Source organism: Muntiacus reevesi, chromosome 7 (assembly GCF_963930625.1).
Source record: "Muntiacus reevesi chromosome 7, mMunRee1.1, whole genome shotgun sequence".
NCBI classification, from domain to species: domain Eukaryota; kingdom Metazoa; phylum Chordata; class Mammalia; order Artiodactyla; family Cervidae; genus Muntiacus; species Muntiacus reevesi.
Window position 1 is genome coordinate 57,726,152 of NC_089255.1, and position 25,967 is coordinate 57,752,118.

At 33.7% G+C, this 25,967-nt stretch overlaps 1 protein-coding gene across 2 annotated transcripts in view; it reads right to left on the minus strand.

The window, feature by feature from the left end:
- USP8 (ubiquitin specific peptidase 8) overlaps positions 1–25,967 on the minus strand; it is a 45,954-nt gene that overhangs the window by 3,376 nt on the left and 16,611 nt on the right. The window contains exons 4-16 of one of the 2 annotated variants that reach the window (XM_065940101.1): positions 22,825–22,910; positions 21,303–21,465; positions 18,866–18,908; positions 17,000–17,144; positions 14,421–14,583; positions 12,145–12,289; positions 11,622–11,842; positions 8,314–8,886; positions 4,971–5,048; positions 4,309–4,571; positions 2,249–2,461; positions 1,591–1,801; positions 510–746 (exon numbers count right to left, since the gene is read on the minus strand). In XM_065940101.1, coding sequence (XP_065796173.1) covers positions 510–746; positions 1,591–1,801; positions 2,249–2,461; positions 4,309–4,571; positions 4,971–5,048; positions 8,314–8,886; positions 11,622–11,842; positions 12,145–12,289; positions 14,421–14,583; positions 17,000–17,144; positions 18,866–18,908; positions 21,303–21,465; positions 22,825–22,910 — 2,541 coding nt within the window. The remainder of the gene's footprint in view (positions 1–509; positions 747–1,590; positions 1,802–2,248; positions 2,462–4,308; positions 4,572–4,970; positions 5,049–8,313; positions 8,887–11,621; positions 11,843–12,144; positions 12,290–14,420; positions 14,584–16,999; positions 17,145–18,865; positions 18,909–21,302; positions 21,466–22,824; positions 22,911–25,967) is intronic. The other variant, XM_065940102.1, reaches the window with a different exon arrangement.

Consider the following 25,967-nt stretch of genomic DNA (forward strand, 5'->3'; position numbering starts at 1 on the left):
GATGGCGCTGTGCCCACGGAGCAGGGAAGACGCCCGCATGTCCTGAGAGCGTCAAGGGGCAGCTTCTACCTGGTGGCGCAGGACGCTCTGACTGACAAGAGGCTGACACTAAAAGTGTCAACAAGCTCTCTAAATCACACTGCTGTTGTGTGCAAAATAGGATATTTGATACCTCATGTAAAGCAATTTCTTATAAAAAGTGTATCTGAATTAAAGTCAACATACAGTTTCCCAAATTAACTTCTAAAACTTCAATACAAACTTTGAAAAACATTATCAATTCTAAAAGAATATTTAATAGGAAAATATTTTTTAAAAAGGAAAATTTCTTTTAAAAACGCACACTTTCTTCTAATCTGCATAGGCCTAATTAAAACAGTTTTTTGTGAGTTTTACCCTATAAAATGTTTATAGGGATAAAAAGCAGAAATAAATTACCAAGTAAAGTACAACTCTGTGCATATAAAAATTTTTTTCCTTCAATAAATCTTCTCTCAATCTTAATTTACCTGTAATGTACATTTACTTGTAGATGCTAGTGGGAGAGACAAATACATGAAGGCCTCAAATGTCCTAGACTTTTTGTGACAGGTGAGGCACTGTACTGTAGATTTGAATTGACCCTGAAAAAGTGCAACAATGATAGATTCATTGAGCTGCTTGTGTTTCTGCCATGCATGTTCTGCAGCTTTAAAGTCATCAAGATGATCATTGTTTTCTTCTTTATGTCTCTTCCGATTATCAGCCTGAAAATAAGATTTAAACTCTGTATTAATATCTCAAAGTCAACATTTAAATATAAAATTGAAAGTATATTCAATATAAATCTTGCAGATTTAGAAATACTTATTAATGGAGTTCTAATCAAAAAATTTGATGCTACCAAAAAATTCTAATAAAAAAATCTCCCCAAAAAACCAAAACCCACTTTATCAAAAGTGGTGTAACTAGTTTCAATTTCTTAATAAATTTATATTTAAAAAGCTGAACAGTCTGATTTTGAAAAGTGAAGACATTCCACATATAGCTGGGAGTTAGGGCTACAACTGGACATCATTTTTTTCGTCCTAGTCTCATGGATGATACACACTATCTTCATACACATATACACATATAGACACACAACAACACATATTCACACACATACATATACACATACGTGTGTCTATGTGTGTATGTGTATGTTCCCTGGTAAGAAAGGTGATAGCAAAAGTATTTGAAAGAGGGGAGAGCTTGGTGCTAAAAAGAAGTCATTGTACACAAATAGTAACTTTTCACATGAATCATTTGGTCATATGGGTCACAAACAGCATCTCTGACAACTGTGTTTACAAATTTACAATGTTTATAAATTCCTCACAATTTACAGCCTGTTAACATTCTCACAAGTAAATATAAATTGTATATACTTCCATTCAAATAGTAAATCTATCAGATGTACTTATTTTAAAGTGTCATGCCATAGTCCCTAGATTTGAATAAATTAGCACTGAGCAATCAACAACTATAACTTTAAATTGCTATAAAAATGAGTACAACACTGAGCAACCCTAAAGATCCTTCGCAACTTAGAAAAATACAATTTCTTACTTTATTAAGATCTTCATGGAGACCATCCATTAGGAACAGAAGCAGTTCTTGTGAATCTTGCTGGCTGTATCCTGCAAACTGGTCATTGATCTTCCCAATGGTGATTTTAAAGTCTTTTGGACTGATGTACCGGTACTGTCCTGTCCACAGGGCTTTCATGATTATGCCAAATTCTTCCGCCACTTCACCTTTATGCCCCAACAAATTTGACCTTTGCAAACATAATTAAAGTTACAAAAAACATTATAAAAAGCTAAGATATAGCAGGTTCTTGATATCAACATTAAACTATTCACATACTGTAATATGTGACCCTACACTAAAATACTTATTCATAGGTTTATCACCAAATACTTACCTGAATCTTACTTTGATGACACCCCTCCAGCTTGCTTCTTTTTGGCTACCAGCCCTCCACGGTCTCCTATTCCTTACCAGTAGGCTCCAATTTATGACAGTGAGGTTCTGCCTTCCTGCACTGTTCCTTTCCTGTCTGTTCTTCACCAATCAGAAAAGGCTTTTCTTTACCTTTTTCTTAAGAACAATGTTCTCTACATTGCTCTTTCCTAATTTGACATCTCTGGAGCTGGGTGGTAAGGAAGTGTGGTTAGATCACCCTTTTAATATGATATTGCAGAAAAGTATGATATTCCTTTACCTATTAATATCATCCTGGTAACAATTGCGGTTGAAATAATCAGCCAGATGTGGCGTATTACACAGGCACTGTAGTATTGAGTTCATGTAACAAGTATTTCCTAAATTACGAAGTCCAGTGAGAGCTGGTCCAGATCCTCCAAAAACAGGATTGAGGTTCCGAATTTGAGAAGCAGAAAGCCTTGTGATCTCAGCTTTAGGATAGCTTGTTGGCCTAAGGAAGAAAAAGTGCACATGACATTTTAAAATGCAGGGCATCTGACATGAAGGTTTATACCTCAAAGGGCAGCAAACTCCAGCATCTGTACCATGGTATATGGTAATGTTGCAAATAGTTACTAAGTTAGGTCATAAGGTCATAAAGTCTTATGAGAACATTTAGTATCTAAGTGACACTGGTGACCTTCCCATGAGGGTCTTTAACTTCTTACATGAGACATGTTTCTTACAGATACCCTGAGATATCAGTAGATTCTCTGGTTTCTCATGAACAGGTAGAGTGTTCTGATAGAGAAGGCTCTTTCAAATGTTTTTAAATGACCCCAGGAAGTTTAGCATTACCAAATGTTGAATTCAACCAGAATGCCAATAACTGCGGAGCACATACAGGAGGCAGAGGTTATAGTTATTAGACTATAACCTGAAGTCTAGAACTATGCTGACAAATATGGTAGCAGCCACTTAGCCACAATAAATTTAAAATTTTATAGCTCTTATACTAACCACAATTCAAAATAGTCACTACCATACTGGACAAAACAGATAAAGAACATGTCTACGAACATGGCCATTGGACAGCACTGAACTAGCGAATGCCTATGAGACTTTTGTTAAGGACTGTATTTGATTTATATATGTAACTTTTAGAATTGTAAGGACATTAAGAAAACTCCTAATTGGTAAGTCTTTCCTTTATTACTGATCCTAAGTATATCTCTACCTCTGAAAGGAATACTGAGAAGAGATTAAAACATTATATTCCAACCAGTTTTTGTTTACACAGGGCTCGGGTGTATGCACTCTGTTCAATATATATTTAAAAATATACAAACTACATATGCTGTAGTTTTTTAAATTGTCAAATTAACTTCAATAAGAATGATGAGTCAAGAAAGAATTAAATTCTTACAGTTTTAATAGTGAGCCCTGAAATCTACAGATTTACAGAATTTACAAAATCTCCTCCAGTTAAGCTTCCACCTGGCAGGGTAGATTCCTAGGAGAAAAATATATGAACTACTTTTGGGGGAAGTGATTCTGAAGAGGCCAAAAAGACAGCCTAGTTAGAATTCCTCAGCAATTAAGAGAGTGTATTTAACAAAAAATCCCATTTACTTTCACCTCCATCTACCCTGTATCCCCCAAAATTAATGACCAGAAGTGACAAAGAGACTAGAAAACTATATCATAAGCCTATCAATCATAAGCCAGGAGCATTAGAGTATTCAATAACAGATAAAGCCAGGAATACATCTAAATGAGATATTGTTTTGGGAAAACCTAAATGAAGCTATTCATCACCACTGGTGAAGAGAGGAACAGAAATGCAATGAAGAAAAGGGAACAGAATAAGGATTAGAAGCTGATACACACTATAATGCTTATTATTTTAATACATTATATTAAGTTTGCCCCCATGTTACTGAGTTTTTTTTAAAAAAGTTTGGCATTTAAGAGCTACAACAAGACATATTCAACAATCCTATAAATTATAGTCCTCAAAGGGAAATTTAGGGATCATACGAAATTTGTAAAAAGCATCTATGTAGTCTCACACTGTCTGAAAATATAACAAGGTGCATACTTTTATATCTACATTAATACATATGAATTAGTGAACAAATCACAGAATCCTTTTTGACAGGTTTAAGTTAGTCTGTGACACCTGGCAGAAAAACCAAGGACACTTAATCCATTTATCTTTTTCCTCTATAGTAAACAAAAACGACTGGGATAGCCATCCACAGAATTTTATGTTTCCCTGATATTAGTAAATTGGTATGTTTAGAAGTTTTCAAATACAGCAAATGATTCTGTTTCTAGAAGTTAGGATAAACTTACTTGTTTTCCCGATTAACTGCTGGAGTTACTGTTGGCCTCCTCTTCTCTTCCTCTTGAATGGCCTGGGTGATATCTGGGGAGGAGTAGGAGCGCTTCAGTTTAGATGGTTCCCTATCCCGCTCAGCAGGAATCTGTGGCTTGGCTTTATGAGTTGGAGGGGTGGAAGGAGGTGCGGATGAAGGAGCCATTTCCGGTGGATACATATGAACAGTGTTGGTAGGCGAATGATAGTAACGAAAAGTTCCAGTGATGGGATCAAGAAACTTAAGCAGGGGGGAAAAAAACCACAGGTCAAAAAACAATGAACATTCAATGAACAACAAATAACTCAAAAGTATTCCACTAAGTTTACTTTTGGATTAAAATAATTTGAATAAAATGGTGATAATCACTTCTATAATTAAACTTTCAAAGAGCCTTAAGTTTTAAAGTGATACACTGTTTTTAAATGACATGCCAGGATGTTCATATATTACAGCCAGCAAACCCGACTGGGTATTGAGAAATCTAACCATGCTGTAATTAGGGAAATGAGCTACGTCCTTTATAATGAAGAAACAGAGTCATCTCTGCATTAGAGAAGATGCAGAATAAACAAGTTCATAAGTTTAAAAAAAAAATAGCGCCTTTTAATTTCTTTATGTGCTAATTTGGAGTTTTACCTTGGCCCAGCCTGACGGCAGTCCTGGTACAACCCTCCCCATTTCTTCACTTCTTGCTCTTGTCAAAGGCTCTCGAGACTAGTTTTAAAAGGAGAAGGAAAAAGAAAAGGATTTTTAAATTAAATTTTGCCCTAGCAAAGAACCACAAACCTTGTGTTGGCTGCCCTTAATATTTTTTAAAAGATGAAGAACTATACATGTTTTCTTATTTCCTAAAATTATCACAGCAAGAGGAAGGAGTGTGTGTGCACAGCCTATAAAGATGGTGGCTTTTTAAAGTTTCTCTAAAAAACCACCACAAAGACAATTTCACTTCTAAGTGTCAACTCCAAAGATAAGAAAATTTATATCCACACAAAGACTTGGATGCAAATGTTCACAGAAGTATTAATCATAATAGCCCCAAAGCAGAAGCAATCCAGTGTCCATCAAATGTGGTATATCCACACAACGAGGATTATACAATGAAGAAAAGTCAACCTCTTCGATGAATAGTGTTAAAGATGCATCACACTTTTAAGCTTTATAGGCAAGTGTATAATTTTTTCCACATCTCTTTTTATTGAACAAAATAATTCAAAATATGTAGGCTTTCTAAATTTCAACATGCAAAGAGCACTGACATTTTATTAATTTTAAAAACAAACCAGGACTTCCCTGGTGGTTCAGTGGTTAGGATTCAACACTTTCACTGCCATGGCCCCAGGTTCAATCCCTGATCGGGAAACTAAGATCCTGCAAGCTGCATGAAGCAGCCAAAAGCAAACAAAAACAAAAAAGCCAACAGAGAAGATGTAAAACAAACAAAAAACCCGAAAAGATTTTTAAAACATGGTGTTGGAAAAACTGGACAGCTACATGGAAAAGAATCAAACTAGACTATTCCCTCATACATACACAAAAATAAATTAAAAATGGATTAAAGACCTGAAACCATAAAACTTCTAGAAGAAAACAATGGAGGAACACTCTTTGACATTCGTCTTAGTAATAATTTTTGGCATGTGTCTTCTCAGGCAAAGGTAACAAAAGCAAAGACAGAAAAATGGGACTACATCAAATTAAAAAGCTTTTTGCACAAAGAAGTAAACTACAAACAAAATGAAAAGGCCACCTACTGAATGGGAGAAGATATTTGCAAACTATATATATGATAAGGGATTAATGTCCAAATTATACAAAGAAGTCATACAACTCAACATCATAGAAACAAAAATTTGATTTAAAAATGGGCACAGGATCTGAATAGACATTTTTCCAAAGACAGATGGCCAACAGGCACATGAAAAGATGGTCAACATCACTGGTCACCAGAGAAAAGCATAATACCCACAATGAGATAACACCTCACACCCATCAGAATGGCTATTATCAAAAAGACAATATATAACAAGTGTTGGCAAATATGAAGAAAAAGGAACCCTAGTACAACACTGTTGATGGGAATGTAAATTGGTGTAGTCACTATGGAAAACAGTATGGAGACTGTTAAAGAAAAATTTTAAGTAGAACTACCATATGATCCAGCAATTCTACTCCTGGTTATTTATCCAAAGAAACAAAAAACACTGATTAGAAAAGATATATGTACCCCTATGTTCATTACATCATTATTTACAATAGCCCCGAATATAGAAGTAACCCAGATGCCCATAAATAGATGAATGGATAAAGATGATGTACAGTATCTATACACAATGGAATATTAGCCATAAAAAAGAATGAAATTTTGTCATTTGTGACAACATGGATGGATCTAGAGGGTATTATGCTAAATGAAAAGTCAGCCCCAAAAGACAAATATGTGATTTCACTTATATGCAGAATCTGAAAAACAAATGAACAAGACAAAACAGAAACAGTTATAGATAGAGAACAAACAAGTGGTTACAACCAGAGGCAAGGGGGGTGGGGGGCGGGCAGGGAGGAAAAGAAATAGATGAGGAAAATTAAGAGGTACAAACTTTCAGTTGCAAAATAAATGAGTCACAGGGATGAAATATACATTGTGGGAGCATAGTCAATAGCTGTGTATCCTTGTATGATGACACAGTATAACTAGACTTACTATGGTGATCATTTGGAAATGTATAGAAACACCAAATAGCTATGTTGTGTAACAAGAACTAACATAGTATTGTAAGTCATTTATACTTCAAAATACAAACACATAGGAAAAAGGATCAGACTTGTTATCAGAGGTGAAAGGTAGGAACAGGAAATTGGAGGAAGGTAGTCGAACGAACTTCCAGTTATAAGTACGTACCAGGGATATATGATTAATTAATGCTGCTGTATGTTACATATGATAGTTGTTAAGAAAGTAAATCCTAAGAGTTCTTATCACTATTTTTTTACTCTTTTAAATTTTGTATTTCCATGAGATACAATCATTATATTGTACATCTTAAACTTATATAGTGCTGTATGTCAATTATATCTCAATAAAACTGGAAGAAAAAAAATAAGAACAAAGTAGGATTTTAAAAAGCCCAAAACACTTAGTGTTCAAAAGGAAAAGGCACTGTTAATTGCATAATAGACCAAAAAAAAAAAAAAGGCCCATGAAAAGCACACATGATATTATTAGGTTAAAAAAATCTTTTCTGGTAGGGCTGAATCCCTTTGCTAGTCAACTGAAACCATCATAGCATCATAGCACTGTTTACTAATTGGCTGTATCCCAATACAAAGACAAAGTGGAGCGCTCTAGTGTCTAGCAGTTACAATTTGGCACTTTCATTGCTGAAGTCCAGGTTCAATCCCTGGTCAGGGAACTGAGATCCTGCAAGTCTTGTGGGGTAGCCAAAAAGAAAAGAAAAAAAAAATCTCCTCCAAAATTATGAAAATCAATGAAGAGTAACAGCCAAGGGTAGGAAAACGCAACATTAATGGGATTACTGCCAATATTTTTGATCAGATGAATGAACAAACAAATGACACAGACTTGACAAATAAAACCATTACACACAAAGATAACTTGGCCATATTCTAGGCAGACACAAACTTCATCATATAAATATTTGGCACCTAATTCCTCCATTGTGAGATCAGAAGATTATATTTCACTCTAGTCTTTTGATGATCACACATCAAGCATAAAAATGAAGACTGTAGCTATTTATCTCCATTAGCAAAAATATATTGCATTCCATAGACGTGAAAAGCAATTCCAGTCCCAACCAATCAAGAGCAGGTAAGCAAATATAATTGGATCAGTCCAAACCCATCATCTACTAGAAAATCAGTTGAAATGTCTACCCTGTTTATGGAATGCTACTGCTGTCACTGTTTATGTACATTTCTTTACACTTAGTTGGCAATCTGTACTGTTTCTGCTTACCTTGCCTGAACTTGAATCTCCTGCCACAGAGGCATCTCCTGTTGACTTCTTCTGCACTTCTGGGGTTGGACACCTTTTCCCCCTATCTTCTACAGATTTCTTGGCATCAGTAGTCTCATGTTCACTTTTACTTTGTCTTTTTATTCCTGTTATTTCTCTGCCCCTCTTTGCTGAAGTTTCTTTATCTTCTTTCCTGGCCTGTTCACTTTCTTTCCTCTCCATTTGTTCTGCTTTTTGTTGCTTCTCTGTGATTTCATTTTCTTCAGCTTCTTGTTCCTTTCTGTCTTTTTGTTCTTGTTCTTCCCTCCTCAGTCTCTCTTTTTGCTCCTCTTGCTGCCTTTCTCTAAGTTCTTTTTCTTGTTTGTTTTTTTCCATTAGAAGAGCAGTTTCTGCATGAATACGAGCTTTTTCTTCATCTGTTAACATGGCAGTTGGAGGGGGAAATACCGGTTTTGTGGAACGATCAGGAACAACTTTTTCACTCTGAGAAGACTGTTCCTCATGATCTGTACTTTCAGATTTTATTCTATGATCTTCAGGCAATTTGATTGCCGGTTTCTTAGTACGATCAATCTGTATCAACAAATACAGAGAAAAACATCCTTTTGTTGAAATCCAGGAACACAATAACCTCAGTTCTTGATATCAAGTTGTGATAAAAAGAACCATCACTCTCTGGAGACAACATCTGTCAAAACATCTATTTGTAAATGACCTAATGTTTAGATTTCTCATAAGGCACTTAGCACTTACATCCTCTTGATTCCACACTTTCAATACCCTGGTATGTTCCGTGTATGAAGATTTCATTCTATAACATAAAAAAACCAGACCTGAGCACCCCTGAAGTTCCATTTCCACATATCCAACTGCTTATTCAGTGTTGTCACATGAGTATCTCACATATACCACAAACCTAATATGGCCAAAACTGAATTCATGATTTCCCCCACCAAACACATGAGTGTGCCCACTATGTGTTGCTCAAATCAAAAAACTCAAGAGTTTCAGATATTTCAAATTTGTTTCTCCATTCTGTTACCAGAGTAATCATGTTAAAACATAAATCTGATCACGGACTTAAAATCTTACTTTCAATAACCACTCATTGTGCTTAGATTACATCTAAAGTCTTGCCATGCCTGTGTGGTCTCCCTTCTGCCTATCTCCCCAATCTTATCTCATACTACTTGATACACCAGCCATACTTACCCTGCCCCTATCTTTAATTCCTCAAAGATGCCATGCTTCTTCCCAAGTCAGGCCTTTATACTAGCTGTTCAGCTAGATAATGCCCACAACATTAAGTTTTAGCTTAAATATCTCTCCCTTAGAAAAGACTTCCCTGATCCCCGAGGACCAGCTAAGCCTCTTGATATATGCTCTCATAATACTCTATTCTTTTCCCTCTTAGTACCTACTGGGATTCTGATTAAACAACTGTAATTGTTTAAAATCTTCTTCCCTATTAGCACATAAGCTCCAGGAGGGTAGAGACTGTGCGTGACAGTAAATAAAATGTTGCAGACAGAATGAATAAAATATTCCAGAACTTTCATAAGAGATAAGATACTAATTAAAATTGAGTAATTACCTCAATTTAACAACATATTAATCCTACAAAATTGTTAAAAATGACCCTAACATCATTTCTTGAGATATTCACGGAAATAAAAATGAGAATGTCTGCCAGTAACAACCTGTATAGTGTTCCTACAAAATGAACTGTATGTTTTTCCCATTAGAAAACACTACCACAAGAAGGAATCATTCCTCTGCTCTTCTCTTTTTGCCTCTTCACTCAAAAAAAAAAAACCCTTCCCTTCCCCCACCCTTTTCTAAATTTTTTGTGAATAAAGTCAGAACAAACACTATGAGGATGAGGTTAACAATAAAAGGTGAACAGGGATCAAAATAAATGTTTTCATCCACATTTTCCACTCATCTTAAAAGCATAGCTATGACTGTGTTACTTTCAAGTTTAAAATTCTTTAGCGATTTTCTTTCACCTACAGGACAAAATTCCATGAGATCAAAGTCTCTCTTGATGACTTCTGTCCACTTTTCCAATCTTATCTATCATCACACTCACCTCTGTCTGAGAGCTGTGCCCAAACCTGTCAGAACTACTTACCAATCCCAGAACATGCTTTGTGCCTTTAGTCATACAATTTTTCCACTTGTTTCTTTCACCCTTAAATCCTACTCCACTCCTAAAGCCCAGATAAAAATACTACCTCCTCCATGAAGACCTCCCTGATGATCCCCACTTTCAGTCAGAACTTCTCTTCTTGATGTGTGTGTGCTCCAGTGACTATTAAACAGTACTTATTTATTGATACATATTATTGATTGTATTAAATAGTACATGTTTATCAAGGTACAATTCATAAATTGTACATATCTCAGAAAGTCACACAGGGATTATGGTTTAAATAACATGCTGATTAAACTGAAAGGAAGTGCAATGTCATAGCTCTTTTAAAAATTTCTTAAAATTTTCATCTTAAGAAAAAATTATTCAAATTAGTCTTAAAATTTAATCAGAAATATTAAAAGTAGGCCTTAAAAAATGAGGAAATGAACGGCTTTATTTTATATCCCCAAAAAATGACTAAAGTTTCTAATCAGAGCCTGCTCCACAAACCAGATGTTACCTACTTCAAATATGAAATATTATTTAAGTATCTGAGAAAAAAATTAAAAATGCTAAAAAAAATCTTACTGAAAAATGCACAGGAAAGAATTAGTTTACCTTCCTTTAAGTAAAATCTAATGACAAGAAAGATGTTATAATTTTTTATTATAACATATTTTATGTAAGCTCTTTTAAACAATTATTGTTAAAATATGCCTATTATTTATGTGTCAAAGTCTAAGGCAATCAAACTAAAGAACTATTTCAAAACCAAAATACTGACATCATATATCTATCATCTGTAAGTCAAACTATCTGGGAAAATACTATGAATTAAATTTATAATAAACACCTGCAAGTGTTGTTCAAGTTCATTGTGCTAAACTGTCTTCTATTAGTACTGCCTATACTAAATGGACCCAGTTAGGTTGAAAATCCTTTCAGTTATCTGTTCTGATATTGCTGTGACAGTGAGACCATTACAATGAAGTTTCTTTTAATGGCAAAAATGTACCAATATACCAAAAATAGAGGAATACAGATTTTTTCAATATTTTTCTTTCTAAAATACTGAAGGTATATATACACTAGATACATATTTCTATACTATACACTTAATATAATATTAAAAGAAAAGACATAATAAAGTTAAAAGAAAACCAAACATTACCTGTGGAATATTCTTTAAAATAGGCACTGGCTGAATTATGGCTGAGACATCAGATTTAGAAGCAGCAATTGGTTCAACTGGAGCTGATATATTCAGTGGTCCCATTCTCTCATTTTGACTGTTTATCAATTCTGTATTTTCACTGATTTCTATAGGAGGTATCATCTGGGCAGTAGGTTTAGAAGGAACTGAGTCTTCCAGTGAAGGGTAAGTAAAGTCCACTAAAATCCCCAAAAGATAAATATATTCTTGAAAGAAGAGCAAACCCCACAAACAGTATTTCATGTCTCATGCATGTTCTATGTCATAGTTAAACATAAAGTAAGCAATGACAACCACAACAGTCTTAATGAATTGATAAACATTAATTTTCAGACTGTGGACATCTTGTATTTTTTATGCCTAAAAGCAAATTGCTATCTAACAGGACAAATGCACACACAACCAAGAACACTAGCCTGAGAACAGAAAAAATTTAAAATTTTACCAAAGCAATTTTAAACAAAAATTTTCACATACATACATGAGACAGACACCTCTTCATTCTTGCCTCGTGGGGGTGGCGTAACTTTAGCATTTGTTGTATACTGTGGATAACAAAGGAGCCAGTTTTCATAGCCTCCTTCTAAAACCAAAGGTTCCTTGTGCAGGACAGCTTTACTTTCCCACTATAAAATAAGGAAATACTATGTTTATTAATATGGCAGCAGTCTCTTGACAGCTAAAAACACAACAAACCTGAATATTAAATTGTTTTTAAAAGATCCATTTCTTGTAAATGATTACCAAAAAAAGAGACAGCTGAATTCAAAATTCAGCATTTAATGAAACAAATGGATAGATCAGGTTTTTAAAATCATACAAGTAATCCATTATCTTAGAAGAAAAATAGGAACACAACTTAACATACAATAAAAATCTTCTATAATATAACCTTATCACCCAGAAATAACACTCCAACATTTTAGTTTATTCTGTTTTCTATATATACTTTTTCATTTTTAATAAAATAATGAAACTTATACTGCTTTTCTATGATCATCTATTATCCATAAAGAGCTATATCATCATCTGTAATGACCAGATAATATTCTATTTTATACAGACACACATATACACACATACCCCAAAACTGAATCAATCGTTTCAACAATTATTATTTTTCTTATTTAATTATAAAAAATGCTAAGATAAATACTAAAGATCCTATACATATACCTAATTGACTCCATTAGGAAAAGTTCCCAGAAGTGGAGAGGGTAGGCCAAGAACATTTTAAGGCTTTTAATATATATTGCTAATCTTTGAAATGAACTTTTAAAATTATGTTTGTGTATTTCTGTACAATAATTTACTAAAATCATTAGCTTAAAAGATGCCATCAAACTGCCCTTTTAAAGACAATGCCAATTTACACATTTACCATCAGTATATGAGAATGCCCATTATAAGTCCTTATAATTTTTACCAAACTGGTGGACATAAAATGAGTTGTATTAGCACTTATATGTGAAGTTTAACATCTTTTAATACATTTATCAACCCTTTATGGCTTACCTTAATCTCATCTTTTGCCCATTCTTCTACAGATTACTATTTTTCTTAGTGAATGTACTCTGAGTATTAAGGAAAATAAGTTTTTGTCTTATTACAAATATTTTCCCTGACTTTTTATTTGTGGTATTTTCAGTACAGTCAAATATATGAGCCTCTTTGGTTCAGGATCAAGGTAATAAAAACATTTATCAATGGTTTTTCCTGGTAGTTCGTTGTTTCAATCAACGTATGTATGTCTTTTACCCACTTGGAATCTAGTGTGGTCTAACAAATAAGGCAGAGATCCTTTCTTTTACTTACTGGCTATCCAGCTGTCCTCAAACCAGTTATTTCAGTCCATCTTTTCCTCACTGATCTGTTATATCATCTTTATATGTACTAAACTTACAGGTACCTTAGGCTTACCTATATGAAACTGTCATTTTTTTAGTGAAAACTAGGTGAATACTGGCAATTTCATATATCAGCCTACACCTGGGTATATTCTGTGATTTTCCCACTTTGAAGCATGATTGTTTCAAGGCTTTTAAGACTGCTCTCCTGGAGGACAACGTTCCATCAACTGACCCTCCTACCAGCACACTGAGTATTATTTCTTACCACATGCTCACCAGCATTTAGTGCTATTGTTGTTTAATAACTTAACATATTAAACCAAGTATTATTTTTATCTTTGTTAATCTGTTCACGACAGTGACATTAACTGTTTGAATTTGCATTTCTGATTACTAGTTACGTTGATATTTTTATGTTTTTGTCACTTTCATATCTTCTGTTTATGTCTGTGTCTACTACTTACATCAACATTTTATCTTAAGTAATTTTCTTATTTATTTACAAAAACTCTTCAGATTTTAGGTGTTCTAAATCAGTGCCATATCTGTTGCAAATATTTTTGCCTTCTGCCTTCAAATCCGGTACATTTTTTCACACCTAAGTTTTTATTTTATTGTCATATCTATCAGTCTTTTTTCCTTAGTGATTTCTTCCTTTGTTTTACATAACAAAAACAGCATTTTCCAGATAATTTAATTTCTGAAAGTTCAAATTATCCTACTATTAAGATCATTTTAATGTTATTGGGTGATGCAAAACTAGTCTTTTAAATCTGAATTTCTTAAAAGTCTACAACCAAAGCATGATGGATCTTCATGTCCTTAAGATAATCAACTAGTCAACATACCTTTCTAACAACCAGAGAAGGCTTGCAATTACAGTAAACTAACAAGGAAACTTGCTAACCTTGAAAAGTGCATCTTTCAGACTCCGTAGAGTTGTCCCAAGTTGTAAATCTTTTGCAGAACTAAACCAGTCAAGAAGGACCACATAATCCACACTCCCCCTCTTCTTCCATGTGTCTTTAGAATCATCTGGGAGGTTTGCTTCAATCCAACTAGCAGTGACTCTGAAATGTATTAACATTTGTATTGGGGCGAAAGTAGATGAGAGGTCCTAATATACTATTATAAGACACTGAGTTCTGTTCTACAGTCTTTATCATACCATAGCAAACGTTTTTTCTTTTTTTTTTGGCCATGTCATGGGGCTTCTGGGATTTTAATTCCCCAACCAGGGACTGAACCCAAAGCCCTTGGCAATAAGAGCAGAGTCCTAACCACTGGACCGCCAGGGAACTCCCCATGTCATAGCAAACTTTAAGACAGTTTCCTTTCTAAGGTCAGACTATATGTTAAGAATAGCCTAAAATGTTTAACACCTTCACTAATGCATAATATTAAAATATATTTTAGTAATTATTAGAGACTGAAAGAAACAGACTCACTTGACCTTTAATATTAGAAAAAGGGGTGGGGGGCAAAAAATGAAAACATAGGAACTCATATGAGTACATCTCAGTCAAATATAAATAATGGGGGAGAAGGGGTAACACTTGTATTTCAGTTCTCTTATACCTATACAGATAATTAATAAGTAACCAAATACCAAAATGCTTATTTAACAAACACGTACAGCATTTACTATGTGCCAGGTGCTATTCTAAATGTTTTCTTCTCACTGACCCTCACTAGATCCTCACTATACTCCTATAAAATAAGCATTATTATCCTTATAGATGGGGAAACTGAGGCACAAAGGGGTTAAGTATCCAGGTTACAGCTGCTGCTAGCTCATGTGTACACTCTTAGCTGTTCTGCTGTGCTGCCTACTACATCATTATCTGTGAATAATACCAAGTCTACACTAAAGCATGTTCTTCACTTCCTCCTTCGCTCACACAAAAGCTTAAATTCTTACCTAAAGAGCCCAATGCATGGCTCCTACCTCAAATCCTATTACTTGAACATTTTTATCATTGCTTAACTTATTCCGCTCAACTCCATTCCACTCTTCGCTGCCTTGTAACTCCTGGTTTGGGCACGTATGCTCCTGCCTAAAGCACCTCTGCTCCTACTGTCCCCTCTGCCTGGAAACCCTCTTTCCTCAGGTAACTGCGTCACTCATTTCCCTTATCTCAAGGTTAGCTGAGGGGTAGCTTCTCCATGAAACCTTCATGGATTAAAATGTTTAATACTCACCCCAACATACACACTTAACACAATCATCTCCATAGCACCTAGTTTCACATTAGTCAAATTCTTGCATTTTGGGAAACAGATAATCAACAAAAGCCAGCAGCATTCTGTTAGTATAGGTAGGACCATCGAAGATTAATCATAACTCTGTCTTTTAAAATCCTGGAAAAATTCATACCTACTTGATTAGACTATGTACTCTAACCTCATTTTTTTCCTTTTTTAAAAATTCTTATATTGCTTAAAATTTTTTTTTCTTTTTTCCCCCTTTGTCTTTTTTTCTAATCTCACTTTTAAATAGCATATTTACAAAGCACTCTATTCTTCAGGTTGAGCAATTATAAGCCTCGGCAATGTGCAAATTTTATTACCTAACTCTAAAAATGTATCTTTTTAAGATTCCTTAAGTTACACCACAGATTTTAACTAATCCAGTCTCATAAACTAAGACCTAGAGAAGTTATATAACTTTTATAACACTCATAATAATGAAAATAGCCATGGAACTTTTAGCTCTGTCACTATTATGATAATAGTTTCTAATATACAATATATTCATGCAAGTAACTTTAAATTCTTTTACAGGTTAAAGGCTTCCTTATTAAAAAAGAAATAAAAAGATTAGTAGGTCCTTACTAGTGCCAGGCACTGTGCTAAATGTATGCATATGTAAAATCTGTCATTTAAACTTCTCAAAACTTCTCAGATAGGTACTATTATTATCCCAGCTTCACATATGGAAACATGGGCTTAGAGAGGTTAAACTACTAGCTAGAAGTAATGTAGCTAATAAGTGACAGAAATATACAGTTTGAACACAGCCTGATTTTAGAACCATATTTTTTTCTTAATCACTTAGCTAACCTGTTACTTCTTCAAGAAAGTATTTGTGTACTCTCTTACCACAGGTAATAGTATGGGGAACTTAAAAATATAAAAAAATTCAACTAGTTTATGATTTAGTCAGTTTTGTAGATGTGATTCACAAGCTCAAAAATAAAAAACAGGAGAAATTACTAAACAAACACCTGGGGAAAGAAGACATACAAAAGCAGTTTCATTTCTCTTCTAATAAGGCTCCTAATGCCACAGACAGGAAGAAATAGCCAAACCGGAATGTCTTTTACACTACCCTACAGAAAGGGTAAGGTGTGCCACTGAGGAACAAAGAATGAAAAGGACCACAGGAAAAGAAAAGACTGCCACATTTAGCATGGATGCTAAGTTGCAACATTTACTACTGTCCACAGTTTACCATTTTATCTAAATATATATACAATGACTCACCCTGGACTGATGGCTTCTTCAGGAACACTGAGAGAATCTGAAATATGGGAATCAAGATAATCCTGCATTCTTCGAGCATCCATTATAATCAAGCTGATGTTTTTATCCATCATCATTGTGTATAGTTCCTTCGCTGTGATTGCTCCTTGGAATTGAGAGAGACAATATAAGCGACAAGAAACACCCAGTTCCATGTGCTATCATATCACTGACCACATGACAAGCATAGTTTTTCCTGGAAGTGTTGTATACTTGGTGTTCTATCACATTATTTATTACCTTTTAAACTAACTTTATACACAATTTGCTTTTGACATTTATCAAGAAACTAGTTCAAAGCTTTGTTTATAAAGACTTAAATACCAAAACTTGCTGGTGATATTACAACTACATCTGGTGTTGGCTCTGTTGTTGTATAAAATATTAATAATATGTGTCTCATGAAAATATTCTAGTTTAAAAAATTAAGTCATTTGAGAAACGTCAACCAAAAAAAAAATTTATGGATCAAAAGTTCTTGAGAGGTTCTAAATTTTAAAGTCTCCTTAGGTTATTTTGGGGGCTATCTGAAAACCTTGTAGATTTCCTAGAATAATAAGCCAAAAGTTTGTTATCTGTGTCCCACATCTGGGGTTGGTTAACCATGGTCACCTGTTTTCACTAGAACACAGCTACACGCATTTGTTTACATATCGTCTATGGCTGCTTTCATGTAAGGACCACAGGGCTCCTCAAGCATAAAATATTTAATATTGAGCCCTTTAATATTTAGCCAAAATAAAAATTCCCTATGTTGCTATTTTCCTTCCAGGTTCTACCACCTAAATTGAAAGACTGAAAAGTACTACCAGGAGGCTTAAATATGTACAGAACTATTTCACCTGTGTGAAGAATATAGTCATGCTACCTCCAAAGCTAAAATACCCAGTTGCTAATAACCATCTTACTTCCTTTTCTAACCACCAAGATCACTTTGATATCAATACAGTCTGAAGAGTGAAAACAAACCACCAAGAAGGGTAACATCTAAGCGGGGTGAGATACAAAAGAACATGTGGATAAAAACTAACCTTAGAATGAACTGGTTAACGGCTTTTAGGAAGGTCCCTTACTATACTCAGTTTTACTTTCTAAACTGTTGTATGGCAATATTTTAAATAGATAATTTTAGTGTTACAATTACTGTTGAAGTTAAATCTTTTCTGAGAGAGGAAAACTTAGGTAACTGCCTAAGTCTTATTGTTTAGGTCACACCCTTGTTACTGGCACATCAACACCACCTATGGATAACATCCAAATTTCTGGTTCAGACTTTTTTTGAGGGGAATGAAAAAGGCTTTGAATAAGTCTACCACTTAGAGTCATAAGTACTAACAGTTACTTATATGAAGTTTACTGTGTTCTAAGAGTATCACATGTATTAACTCAATCAGTCCTTACAATAACTCTAAGAAATAGATGCAATTATTATCCCCATTGTATGGGGGGGGGGGGAGGGGACTGAAATAGAAAGGCAAAGTAAAAAGCTCAAAGTGAAACTCAGAAGAGTGTATTCAAACCTGATAAGTCTGACTTCTTAGACTACAGGCTCTTTAACCACTATGCTAAGGTACATCTTGGGGGAAAAGGAAAAATGACAAGTACCGACTGTAATTTTGATGTTTTCAAACGCATATTACCAAAAAATATTCCCTATGATATCTAGATATAGACTATAGTGCATCTTCAGTATTATTGTACAAGTCAGGAAAAATAATAGACGCTCACATATAGATTAAACGAAATGCTAAGATCTCACTGTGTAAAATTCGAGATCAAAAGATCTCAATAATAATCTAAAAACTCCCTCTTTCTGAACACACTTACCTTTCTCTGTAGTCTCATTTTTTTCACTCTTTTCACCATTTATCTATTTCACAGGGAAAAAAAAGTTTCAACTTTAATAGAAACAAAAATTTTTACAGAAAGAAAAAGTTCAACTTTAATACTTCTTTGAAACTGAAAGCCTTCTAGGAAATGCAATGTGCAGGGTATTGGCATTTTATAAAAATACAGACAAACAGTAATGGCATTATCAGACTACTCTGACAACAGATAAAACAACTAGTAACATATCACATTCCTACGTCATTTCCTCAAACTCTTCTCCAGTTAAAGGCAAAATATGATTTCAAAGCACAGATTATTAGAGAAATTTAGTCTTTAACTTAACAAGACAGCACTTCTTATAGTGAAATAAAAATTCCGTTCCCTTCAGCATCCTCCAGTATAGACTTAAAGGAAAATGAATTAATACAAAATTTTATAAATTTATATTTCCTAATCAAGATAAAATGGGATAATTCTCTAAGGCAGTAGCCCCAAACTTTTTGGCACCAGGGTCTGGTTTTGTGGAAGACAATTTTTCCATGGACCAGGGTGTGGATGCTTTTGGGATGATTCAAGTGCGTTACATTCTTTGTGTACTTCATTTCTATTATTACTATGTCAGCTTCTACTCAGATCATCAGGCATTAGATCCCAGAGACTGTGGACCCCTGCTCTAAAGTACTAACTTATTTTGTAGATGGGAAAACTAAGGACCCACAAGAACTTATAGATCTATTTCTGCAACACTAAAAGTAAAAAAAAAAAAAGTATATTATGTGCCTCCTATGATATAATATAAAGTACACAGTATCACCTATGAAGCATTCTTGTCAAAAAAAAAAAAAACTGAACCTCAATCTAATCGAGCTCTTAGGTTGAACTTCCAGCCTACAGGAAATACAGGAGACAGAGGAACAAGTGATGTGACACAAGGAGGAAGTAATCAGATAAATCCATAATGTGGTTCATTTTACAGACCTGATCTAGTATTAAAAAGCCAAATGCAAGAAATGAAAAATGAGAAGGAGACTCAAGTACAGGATGCTTTAGAGACTTAAGAAACACTGCAACCAAAAGACAATAAGTGGACCTTGTTTGGATCCTGATTCAAACCGATCAACTCTAAAAAATCATTATGAGACAAGTGGGTAAATATAAATATAGACTAGGCTTTAATTTATATCAGAGAATTATTGTTAATTTTGTGAGGCAGGAAAACAGCACAGTAGTTATTAAGAAAAATGTTCCTTTCTTTGAGATGCATCCTAAAATATTTAGCAGTAACATGATATGTCGTCCAGAATTTGATTGAAGAAAGAGGAAGGGCAGATAAAAACCATGGCAAACGTTAGTTGATTATTGAAGCTGTGTTAACAGAATTTAATTGTATTTTCTTTTCAATATAAAAAGGCTAAACAAAAGTAAAAGTAACGAAAGATAGCCTTGCTGTTGGAAAAGCAGCAAAGTTTAAAAGTTCCTTTCATATAATTCTGGGAATCTTGTTTTTTTTTTTTTATTAGCCATTTGACCTATAAATGAATATGTCTCTACAGCAGTACTATTTATCTTATGGGTTCCTAAAATCAAGATTGGATTTCTTCACTTCTTTTACATAGTGTCTAGCCCACCGTCAGAAGCAACTACTACTTCTTAATGAAATCAGTGATTACCTACAGGCAAATGATAGGTGAAAGCTACAAAACGCTTAGGAAAAATTAAATTAGAAATCATTTAGAAATCTTTACATGAATTTCAAACGTGCTTAAGGAATTATATTTTACAAAGAATAGGTTCTGAGGAGGTTAAAGGCAGGGAGTTATAGTGATAACTGGCAGGTATCACTAACAGTACTTGGCAAACAAATGACACAGCTGAAAAGACTACAAGTAATCTTTGAACAAGATGGAACTAGAAGGAGACAAAGAGGAAGGGGAACTGGGACAGAGAAAAGAAGGAAAAAAGTAAAGGGGGAAAAATAAGAATAGAAAAAAGGTTTCATACCAAATAAACAGTGTACCAAATCTTTCCCTGATATAATTTAAGTTACATTTATTACAAAGGAGAGACTTAAGATCATCTATTTTAGACCTCCATTGGCCAAACTAAGTCCCAAAACAGTTAAGCAAGACTTGATGTGGGACCCGAACTCCGATATACGGAATCACAGTTCAAATGCCCTTTCCACAACTCTAGTAAAGTTCATAGTGACTGCTAAAAACTAATGAATACACACAACATGTTACTGTAGAAACATCAGAAAAAAAAAATCTGGAATCAACTAAAGCTGGAATTAATTCAATTTCTAATGAAAACACATTAAATATTATCCTTATTGCCTAAAAAGAAAAGATATAGCAGTATTTCAATTCTTCTTAAGAAAATCATCTGACAAAAAGAACCAGTCTTTCGAGCTCACAGAATAAACCTAAAATACCTTTTGGGTTTTGTCTTTGGCATCCAGTACCTTTTCCAAAGAACTTTTATCTGATGTGCCATCATCCTCTCTTTCTGCTTCCTGCTTTTTCTGTTTCTGCAGCTGCTCTTTCTCCTGTCTGTCCTTTTCTTCAAGTTTTTTCCGAACTTCAGCTTCTTCATATCTAGTTGAAAAAAGAAGTCAAGATGTCTTTTACTGGCATAATGGTGGGAAGTAAAACATATCCAGTTCCCCACCTTGAGATTATTTTATGGCTGTATTCTTTCAACTGAAATTCAACTCTGCCAGTGCTCTGTTACAAATCACAAATTTGCCCTCTGTAGATTTATTTCAAATTGCTCTAAAAGCTTGAAAAGATACTCTATGCTCTCAAGTTGAAGTTGTTTAATATTCTTTTTGCTCTTTCCCTCTCACTAATTTCAATTCTTGAAGATTCAAATATGCTGCAATTTCCTTTTCAAAGGATTTACAGTCCTAAAATCCTAAAACTAACTATAAAGCCTTATTATAAAATACCTCAAAATACAAAAGTACATACAATAAATAAGTGAAAGAACCTAAAGCCCCCAAGATAGAGGAATAAAGAACATGATTATTGCTATTAACAGTATGATTAAGGAAATCTAAGCAATCCAAGAGTAAACAATAATGGGTAATCCCAAAATTAGAAGAAACTCTAATTCTACTTAGTTGATTAACTGGCTAAAGGAGAAAGGGAATAGTGATTCTAAATGATTTCATCCACCTTAACATATTTCAGCCCCAAGATGAGCAATTCCGGAAAGGACCAAGGGAACACATTAGCTGGAAAAGATAATGTCTAAGTAAAGGCTATGATGTATACAAGTATCCCTGCTTTTCCAAACTTTTCTTTATGCCACTTCACTTTTACAAGACTTACATGAGTACCTGTTTTTACTATGTTTTTACTGTGTCTGAGCATCTGTGCTGTGCCTCCATTACTTGTTCTGTGCATCTGGTAACAAGGTATCTCCTGAGGTACTACTTCTTCCTCCTCTGCCATTTCAGCTTAGATATGTTTTCACACAACACTTTACTTTCAGATAGCAGGGGAAAACCTGTCTAACTATAATAGGTTGGTCCTATTAATTGATCTAAGTACTGAAAAATCCATTAAGAAAAAACAGTGAATTAAAAATAGTTCCCTTTTAATTTTGTTATTTAAAGAGTGACTAATGACTAAAAACTGAAACATATGGTGTTACAACATGTCATTGTGACATGAAGCATATGAGAAAATTATGTTTTTCTTAAGAATCCTGTCAGAAACTTAGAAAAAATTGGACTTGAGTTATAATCTAATACATCAATGCTTGTCTTAACAATACATCAGTGTAAACATTTAAAATTTTCAGTAAAGAATATTAATGATAACACATGAATAAGACTTTTTCCCCAGGAACTGGAATTTATATGCATGGTCATATATAAATGAACAAATTCTAAACATTATTTTTATCTTCTATACATTCTTCTAAAGATTTCATAACAGTGTCCATACCTGAGTTTAAGGCTTTCAGAGAGTCTCTCGGCTTCTTCAATAGCTTTTTTGATGTTTGCAGGTCCAAGTATAGAATGAAAGTAGTCCTAAAATTATATGAAAACAACTTCATACTGTTAGTACTAGCTTCTGTACACAGCACTAATGCTAAAAACACAAAATCATGCTGTGCATATAAACAAAAGTTTAGATAAAAATATTATGACTCAACAAAAAAAAAAAAAAATATTATGACTGACTAAAATCCTTTTTTTAAAACTTTAAACCTACATTAGTGCATGACTTCTCCAGTTGTTTCAATATTTCTTCATATCATTAGTATGCTTAAAGGAAAATCCAGTAAGTAATTTGTAACACATCTTTAAGGAATGTAAATACTATTCTCAATTGCTTATGAATAAGTGCCAAAAAGCAAACTACATATTTTAGAAGCAATATGTATTTTCCTACTGTAAATATGTTACCTAGTTTTTTTAGTCTCAGAAGCAGTAAAGCAAATTCTATACCGATCTATAGCATAGGGTTTTCCTTGTTTTAAACTGAGATGTTTCCTTCTACTTATATTTTATACCTACCTACCTCCCAACTGGAGGTAAATCACTTTAGACATAAAACAAGTTTTACACTTGAGGAAACCATAATGAAAAATCAAATGCCAGGAAATAAATCATCAATAATATAATCTACATATCTACGTTAAAACACACACACACACACACACGTTTAGTACATGAATTATTAACAAGCATAATGAAGTTTTAAAAAAACATCACTTCCCTAAGGGGACGTTCACTGGATCTTGCAATCAGAGATATTTTCAAATCATGGTTGGTTTGACATGACAGTAGTATAGTGAGACTCAGCTAACTAAGTAATGGACCTAATTTACCACAGCTTATCACTATGACTTTGCAAACAGAGCTTATTAGCACAATTCACCACAAATGATATTGTACTCAAAAGTTATAGAAGAGCTAGTAGGATAAATTTGTTGATAACAAATATCATACGTCTATCTAGTCTAAAAGTAGATTGTATTTTAGTTGATTTTATTCTTCTAGATTAAATAAATAAAAGGGCATTCACTATGTAATTTTAATGAAAGTATAGTTTATTCAATATTATATCAACTAAAAATTGTAGTGGAAGGGAAGTGGAATTACTTCCATTATCACAATGTTCTGACTATTGATGTATTACTTTAAGAGAAAATAAAATATAATCATTATTGTAACATTTCTCTGATAAAAACAAAATACAAAGTAAAACCAAAAAAAACACTATGATTTGCTTTATTAATTTTTTGGTATGAACTCATTTAAAAGCCTGACTTAACACTGTTGAAATGCTGAAAAAATTATGTTTGGGCAAGGCTGTTACAAACTCCCAGAAGACATTCCTCTAATATCAATGAGGTTTCTTGTCAATAATTATCTCTCTCTGTGCTCTTAAAGGAACACAGCTCAAGTAAATATAACATTTTTCCAATTTTCAATAGCATTGATAATTAGCAGAATAATAAAAAAAAAAGTCCAATACTTATACAACTAAAAGCATTTGCTTCTTAGGTTTACCTATTCCTGAACACACAAATTCAAGCAATTCTTATGATTCCCGAACAAAATGGTTTACAATAATAATATTTAGGATTAAAAATAATAATAATAATGATATTTAGGATTAATTATCAAGATCACCATGGAAATTAAAAAAAAATTTTTTTTAAGGAATAAAAATATTCTAACTACATCTAGACTTTGCTATACTAGTATTTTCAGTATATCTGCCTTCCCTCTTTTTCAGATAACCCTAAAAAATTGTTCATAAACTGATATTTTTCAATGAGTAAATAATAAACATGTTTTCTACTAGTGAACTTGCTAAATTAACAAGTTTTCTCTAAATCTTTGTGTAAAACCAGTGAAAAATGTAAGCTTCTGAAGAAGGCTAGTCACATTGCATTCTGTCCCTTCTGGATTTAAAGGATGAAAAACAGAAAATATGTAGTTATTAAAATTAATACTTCACATACTTAAACTGCACCAGAGAAGCTAAGCTAAATAAAACAAAAAACAGTTTTAAGACTGAAGCAGATGTTGTACCCCAGAGAGAGCAAATGGAAAAAAACAATCCGTTTACAGAAAACCAAGAACTGAACATCTGCAGCATATGAAGTAAAAGCTTGAGTTACTTGAGCCTTTGGAGGGAGCTTCCTAACCTGAACAAGTCCTGCCACTTTCAACTATTAATGGATACCCTCTTCAGAAATGCAATAGATACTCTGTGGAAATGGAAAAATTTCTTACTGATTAAAACTTACTCCAACCTCTTTAAGCTTTAAAAAAAAGAAAAAAAAAAGTAAATACATAACCATTCCCAATCTTGTCAAAGAAAAAAAAAAGTAACCACTAAGTTAGAAAAATAAAGCAAAAGTTAAGTAAGTACATAAAAAAATTGGCTCTACCACAAAAGACAAAAAAGTAGACATCAAAACTACTGAAGCTCTCCAAATCTTCAGATCTTTCAAAAATATTTACTTTAGTACATACTTTTCCATTTCTTTTTAAGTAGTATCTTTTTTATATTTCTGACAATTCAGATTTATGTTTTAATGCATAAAACATGTTTACAATAGTAATAAGAAGAATAACTGCCACCATTTATTCAATCACCTATCCATATTTATAGAATACTTACAGTATGATAGAAATAATAATACAAGACTTATCCCTGATTCTTACCACAACCCACCAAGGAGGTTCCCCTTTACAGGAACTGGGGGTGCTCAGGAAGGATGAAGGAACTTGCTCAGGAGCCCAAAGTGAGAGAGTGTATTCCCAACCCAGGTATGTTCTACCCAGCCTGTGATGTTTTTGTGATGCCACCAGGGTCTTCCAGCACTGGGTTCTTTTTATTATTTTACAAATAAGCCAAAGCTTTTAGTTGTGGTAGTCCTTCATAACCCATACATATGTCTATAGCAGAGTAGCTTTTCTTTAGTTTTACGTTGAGCAGAAACAACATGACTCAAAGACCCTCCGAGTAAAATGTCCATTACATCATTGTTATTTTCAGAAATCTTCCAGTGGAGTTAGGAAAAACATCAGGGATGACAGGAAGTATTAAATACATGAATTGTATAC